Here is a 7541-nt window from a genome sequence, read left to right as displayed (position 1 = left end):
AATCATGCATTAAAGAAAAGAAAAAAGAAAAAAAGAAAACGTAGAAAACCCAAATGAAAACGCAGAGAAAAGGTGAGCAGAACAGACAATGGGCCAGCCCGCTACTAGACCCACTGTACATGCCTATAACGGGTGCCACGGGCGCCGTATAGGAAATGCCGAGAGTGCCCCTGGGATCACAACACGGATCGTTGCATAAAACTGAGGTCGTGACCAGCAAGTTGCATTCAGCACAACAAGAATGTCTGAGACAGTGCACGTGCTGGGGGAGAGGATTTGCTGGACGCGGACATGATGATTCCTCTGATCAGTTTGTGTTCTTGATTCCGTGCTTGGATACATTTTTATAGCAAGAATCAACTTGCACTCGATCTTCAAAAATAAACTACTCCAACACTGTTAACGTGTCGGCTTTGGTGGTACCGTACTCATCATGACTACAGAGGAAGTGGTTAGGGCATCTTTCCTTCAAACCTCCCGCATCCGTTCGGATCGTAGAAATTATTCAACACAAGTTTGTATCGGTCCGTCAGACAGTCCGGACGCGTTTTCCCTTATAAGCCGGAGACAACCGGGGGGGGGGGGGGGGGGTTCCCACTCCCCCTCGCGCGTTTTTGTCCGGCGCGAGCTACCCACATCCATACCGTTGTAAAGCGTGGCGCTGCATATTGAAGACGGCTCAGCGTGGATGTGATCTCTCACTGGCTCCGCCACTAAAGTGACACCCCGGCCGAGGGTGCCGTCCGCGACGCGTCTTCGATGTCCGCGCCTGTTCAATGCCAGAGATGCGTTACTCGATGGAACGGGGCGGATATCTACCACACCCGTTCAATGCCCTGTCCGTCCGTATGCCGCCATTAAACAGACTCGCCGGCCGAGAAACCTACTCCAGCGCCGCGCATTGATGCACCTGGACGCCTGACCTCACCGGAATCCGCTATTTAAAGGTGGCCACACCCGGCTAACTCCACTCCACAACACTAGCCGCTCCCCATCATCCATCCTTGTACTACATCCGCCATGACTGCGGGCGGCGAAGTTTTGTGGGAGAGACTTTCCCACTGAGATGAAGCACGTGGTGTCCGCCCTTGCCGCTGCCTGACCGAGCCGCCGTACCAGGAGGATCAAGTCCGGCATGCCGGACAACATGCCCGAGGTCTTCAACGAAGAGGATGACCCTCATGTGCACGTCGGCTTCACCATGAAGCAGGCACATGCGCACTACAACGGCGCCATGGCGGAGGTGCGGCCCGCGCCGGCACCTTTGTCGGTGTTCCAGCATGCACAGGAGGAACAACGGTAGAACATGTTCCTTCTGGAGCAGCACCGACTGGAGGAGGGCCAGATTGACGGCGAGGAGGCCTTGGCGGCCATGGCTGCGGCGAACCCCAACTTCGCCGCGGAGCAGCGTGCCATCTATGATGCCGTCCGCGCTCAAGCCGCCGCTCGCTAGGAAGCGGCCGCCGCGGAGGCACAACTGCATGCGATCGCGGGGGAGAAGAACGCCATCCGTGCCGCCGACGAACTATCAGGCGGCCTGGTGGGACGACGACAACACCGACGCTACCATTTCCATCGTGGACCTCACGTCCACCGGGGACAGGCAGGTCGCGGACTCCTTCGAGAATGAGTAGGCCACGGGAGGCGGGGCCTTATGTCCAATGTGGGCCGGTCCGTCTCCCGTGTTCTACTCTTCCTCGCCGGAGACCGCACCTGCACTTAATCGGTCTTATCGCTGGTGGTAATGAAGACGGCGGATGGAGGATGACAAGGGCTCGGAAGCCGGCCGCCGCCGGTGTGTAGGATAGGTATAGGGTCGGGTCGTTTTTTTCTCTAAATGTTCGAAATCAAGTGAATCCGTCATGTTTGTATGAAATCCGGCGTGTTTGCATGAATTCCATCCAGTCCGTTGCAAAGAGTTTAAAATGTATGTGAAAAGCGTTAGATGGCGACCTTCCGTATCCGTGTCTGTGGACTGGTCTCCCTATCCGCGAACGGATGCGGGGGGAAATTTACGTGTTGCCGTTGAAGATGCCCTTAGAGCATGAGGTCTGCATTCTTCGCTCCCCGCTCCCCAGTGGTCAAGTTTTTTTTCCTTTTATTTATTTAAAGAAACACAGTACACCGACACTCATAACACGCACGCACACTCATTTCTATAAACATATGTACGCACATTATCCTTACCTCTGAGAGACCTTAATTAACTGGCAGATCTTGAGATTGAGGAAGCCATCCATACATCTCCTAGTCGACAAGCACATCTTACCACTGAAAGAGTCGAATCGAAGAGCCTAGAATAAATTCAAGAAATACACGAACACACGTCCCTAGTTTAGCTCTCGAACTCGGGTGAGCTTGTTCCATCACAAGGAACCCGAAAGTTAGCAGGTGTGGGGGCACGCACCTGCCAGCCATGTCGGATTGCCTCGCGATCTGCAAAGCCGCCGGATTCCGCACGATGGGACACCATGTTTAACATCTTAGTTTTTGAAACTTATGACTTTGTCATTCAATCGTACCAAGTTTTATGAGTTAAAAGTTATTGAAGTTTTAAAAACTCAACAAGATGTAATAGTTATCGAAGTTTGAAAAACTCAACAAGATGTAATCGAAATAGAATTTATTTGAAAGCCCTCATCACAAGAAACACAAAAATGCAAACAAAACTTAATTTGGACTCCTACGTACCATAAATTCTCTCCCACAGTAAACTTACCATCTAAGCTAGGCTTAGTCCGCCTGAGTGGTCAAATTCTACTTTTTAGATCTGAAATCTCGGTTTATTGGTACAACGAGTTAGCCTAAGACCTCTTCCATTGTAGTATCATAAGCAAGTATCATGTGATGTCTTGTAACTATTAAAATGATGTGACATTGTAATTGAACTGCAATTGAAGATGAGACTTGGGGGTTTCGTAACATAGAGAAATAGAAGGTCTAAGAACAAAGACAATGGATTGCAATTTGGTCAAATTTCCCTTGACTCGGATCCAACAATCACATGTTACTATGTTGTATCTTGGTAGCAAAACTGAATACTAAATCAAATTCATTAGATGCTATGCATCTTTCAAATCAATAATTAGGGAAAGATAATGTAACAACACCAACACCAACTACAAACGGACACATTCCATGCAAAACAAAATGCAATGGTCACTACCACAAGCTACGACTCGCACGTTAAAAATAAATATAAAACAACTAAACCAAAGCAACAATTTTTGATTATTGAACGCATGCATGCACTTCGTCGAGATCATGCATGCATGCGTGGACGTGACCTCTCGTGTCTCCTTTTCTTTGTGGGAGATCATACGCGCGAACTCAATAGTATCGCCGGGATTAGTTAGGGCACATGAAGCCGGTCGGGACGCCCTTGCCGCAGAAGTTGAGGATGAGGCTGAGGTGGATGGGAAGGTTGATGTGGATGCCTAGCACGTCGGCCTTGATGGCGGTGCAGAGGCAGATGGCAGCGTCCAGGTCGACGAGCCCGTTGAGCAGCGGGCAGCACCGGTCGTTCAACGGAGGCACGCCCACCTTCGCCTTGATCAGATCCAGCACATTGGCGCACACGTGCAGCTTCAGCGCGTCCGTCGGGCACTTGCCGTACCACCCGCTCGTCCCGCCGCCGCCTCCTCCTCCATACCCGCCACCGCCACCACCGCCGCCGCCACTTCCACCACCACCGCTCCCGCCGCCGATGATCCCGCCACCAGGGACCCCGCCGATGATGCCACCACCTGGACCGCCGCCAATGATCCCACCACCGCTACTTCCTCCACCGCTTCCGCCTCCATATCCGCCGCCGCCGCCTCCATGGCCTCCGCCACCCCCGCCTCCATGCCCTCCTCCGCCGCTGCCACCTCCACCGCCACCACCTCTCCCGCCGCCGCTGCTCCCGTGGCCACCATTGTTGCCCGAGTCGCCGCAGCTTGGGCAGGCACTGGTCACTGCAAACAAGAGGAGGTTAAGGGCAAGGAAGAGGCCACATGAAGCCGATACCTTGGACGCCATATTGGTCACGAGCAGTAGTAGGTCAAGCACCTAGCTAGCTACTGCGAGTGTGTGAGTCTGGCTATTAGGTCTTGGCGTTATATAGAGGTCGCCACGAGAGACAATGGTGGTATTCTTCGGGAGATGGGCGGAATGGGACAGGAGTCCGTGATAGGATGGCACATGCGTGGATCCACGATAGGGCAGGCCTGTTTCAACCCGTGGGCTAGGTGCACTGGTTTGGTTTCTGCTTGAACCTTGGCAGGCACTGCGTGCACATCGTGGGTGACAGCGGTGAAATTTTGGAGGTTTACTCGTTTTTAATTAAGATGGGTAATAGCTCCTTGGTCCGTAAAAAATATTTTGGTCTTGTTTAGATTCATGGGTTAGAGTTAGTTTGAATTAGTTTGGACTCAACTAACCAAAAATATCCAAACAGGAGGGTTAGTTTGGGTTAGATGCATCTAACCCATTCAAAAAATCTAACCCATCCAAGAGGTACTTATTTAGGTTAGTTTTTCTCGGGACCACTAAAAACCACACTTTTCTCTCGCTCTACCCGCAGCAAATCCCTCCCCACTTTCTCGAAGCTTCTCGTCCTCTCCCTCCCTCCCTCTCACACCGCCCGTAAAGGCGTCTCGCCGTATCCACGCTTCATCTAACCCTGCCATCCAAACACTTTTTTGACTAGAGTTAGTTCAGGGTTAGTTCAGAGTTAGAATCTAACTCTAACCTCTAACTAAGTTAGAGTATCCAAACAGGTTTAAAGGACACTAGTGCAAAACTGTGCTATGAACTCATGAAGATACACCTATCACACATCTTTGAACTGAATTATGTGCGATGTAGAAACCGTAAACAATAGAAAAATAAAAATGTAAGCCAGATAAATAAACTTTTCCTATGGCCGATCAATTATGCACAATTTGAGAAGATTGTGTGTGATATAGGGCACACAATTCTGTTTCTGTTGAAAGAACTGATTGCGATAAGTCAAAAAAAAAACACACACAGAGTTCCGCCACACAAGCCACATGCGTTGAGTGGCAAACGGTTGTCAGGAACCAATTATATGCGATCACTACTGTAGATTGGGCCCAAGACGACACATCTATCACAGCAATGAACACATTGCGAACGGTAAAAAAATATACTCATGTGTTAGAAAACTATGTGTTCGACGGCCCATCCATCGGGCATGATGTTGGTATATAGACCGTGTGTGATATAAGGTACACACTAAACTATAATTCTACTTTCTACGTGTGTGATATGTCGTCATAACACGCATGATTCAAATAGTATATATGTGTGCATTGTTGGCAAACGATTTACTTACGCAAATTGTTTGTGATGTCTTCGAACATCGCACATGATGTGTGATATGAATACTCGTGTGTGATGATTTTAAAGTAACACACACGGTTTGTATAGAAAACCCGTGTGTTAAGTGTTAACTCATGACAGCATATACAATTCTTGGTGTCAATTGTGTGCTTTATTGGGCACATGGGTATATCATATCCGTGGGTAAGCAATGTGTGCGCACGTGTTGTTCTAAGTCATGCTTTCTTCCTTTTTAAGTTATTTATTAATGACGTTATCCGAACACGCCACCGTTCCTCGCCTCTCACCCATCGGTTTTTCGCTACCAGCGATTGGGCATAAGCCTAGGCACCGCGCGACGCACGCATGCACAATTAGCGCAACCTACAGCCCTCTACCATTTCCAAGCATGACAACCTGTCGAAGCACTGCCTCAACAAGGAAAACGAGCCGATGCAGGGGCCACGGCTCATCGAGGCCGAGAGCGTCCCCGGCAAGGCACCGGACGACGTCGTACTGCACGTCATCGCTAGGATTGAGCAGACCCTTGATGCAGGGCGTGGCAGCACCACAAAGCAAGATAGTTGTGTCAGCGCCAAGAGGCTGCGGCGTGCCGCAGAAGAAGATCGGTGGAGCGCTATAGAGCAAGATAGGTGCGTCAGCGTCGAGAGGTTGCGGCGCGCCGCACTGCAAGACCGATGGAGTGCCACAGAGCAAAAGGCGCAACACGCACCAGGGCAAGAGCGGATCCATCGCTGCTTGTCTGTCCCACTTGACATGCCGTTGCTGCTGGGTCCGTGTCAGTAGCCCGATTCCCCTCTAGAAATGGGCAGCGGTCGTCTCCACCATACTTGCATCGGAGGCCGTAGAGGAAGAAGATGAAGCAAGGGCCGGCTATGGTGCTTCTTGGTCCTATTCCTCGCGTATAGACGACTTAGTTGAGTCGGCGGTGTAGCTGGTGAGCTTCTATGAGGAGAGGACGATGGTGGTTGCGTCAACTATAGGGAAAAAGGTGACCATGGTGACACTACTCTCGGCCATGGCTGTGACAACGCGATTTAGAGGGGAAGACCCTACACGAAGGAACGAGCGAATAGAGGAAGGCGGGCTAGTGTCCTGGCATTTTTTTACAATAATCTCCTCCTGTATTCATGTGTCAAGATAGTAGCATCATATACAAGGATTGGAATGATTGCACTAGGAGCAGAATCCATCCATAATTCAAAAGGAGATAATTTAGCTAACCTAGCTAATTCATGAGCTACTAAGTTACTCTCTCTAAAGCAGTGATCATAGATTACATGGGTAAAATCTATGGACATAAAGTAGCAATCATAGAAAAATGCACTAGCAATAGAAGTAGAGTTTCCCTCTTTCAAAGCTTCAACAACCTCCACATTACCCAATCAGAATTCAGTTTTGCTACATCCCAAAGTTCACGCAAGATTCATACCAAAACGGCTATCGCCTCCTCTACAAAGGAATCAAAACAAGTATCTAGTTTTTCATTAACAGCGGCAACGGACTGTCCTTTGTGGTCCCTGAGAACTACGCCAACTGTTCCCTCGAGCGTATCAATGTCGGAGCCAGCATCAACGTTTAGTTTGACATATCCATACCTTGGTTTCACCCGACTAGCCACTTTCCGCACAAGCTTCGGACTACATGATATAAAGAAATTTGTCGCGAGACCTCTCACAGCAAACTTATTTGAGCTGTACTTTGGGTATCTTCACCATGGGTCAATTTCCACCTTTCCTACCAAAGGTACCACGCTGCTGTTGCCACAATTTCTCACAGCGTTGGCAATCCCAGTATATGAATCTCATTGTCCTTCAAGCATAACAAGTGTTCCAAACTAGCTTCACCGGCCTGTCTACTGCTCTCCTGATGACATCCTCTAGACCGAGAGATTTCCAAGCCTCCAATGCAATTTTGCATTCAAATAGTAGGTGTTTCATTGTGTAGCTTCCTTGGTTGCATGCAGGACAACTCTGGTTAATTTTGAGGTGCTTATTCGCTAGAAGAGACCGGCATGGGATCGCATTGTGTAACACTCTCCAAATAAAGAAATTTGATCTTTGACTAGCACAAAAGGCTCTAAACTAAGTTGAATGTGTCACTTTGGGTAGAAGGTCCTTCCGAATATTGAATATTATGGCCAAATTGGGAGTCCCAAACAGTATGGTAGGCAGAACGTACATAAAAAGATCCCT

General features: G+C 49.3%; 1 protein-coding gene across 1 annotated transcript; it reads right to left on the bottom strand.

The window, feature by feature from the left end:
• Positions 1 to 3078: 3078 nt before the first annotated feature.
• Positions 3079 to 4049, bottom strand: LOC123133416 (putative glycine-rich cell wall structural protein 1). Its single transcript, XM_044552930.1, has one exon. The coding sequence runs from the start codon at positions 4018 to 4020 to the stop codon at positions 3349 to 3351; it is 672 nt and encodes a 223-aa protein (XP_044408865.1). The 5' UTR covers positions 4021 to 4049; the 3' UTR covers positions 3079 to 3348.
• Between the last annotated feature and the right edge of the window lie 3492 nt (positions 4050 to 7541).

The sequence above is a fragment of the Triticum aestivum genome, chromosome 1A, assembly GCF_018294505.1.
Source record: "Triticum aestivum cultivar Chinese Spring chromosome 1A, IWGSC CS RefSeq v2.1, whole genome shotgun sequence".
NCBI classification, from domain to species: Eukaryota; Viridiplantae; Streptophyta; class Magnoliopsida; order Poales; family Poaceae; genus Triticum; species Triticum aestivum.
The sequence above is the reverse complement of the archived record's forward strand: the minus strand, read 5'-3'. Positions and strand labels throughout refer to the sequence as shown.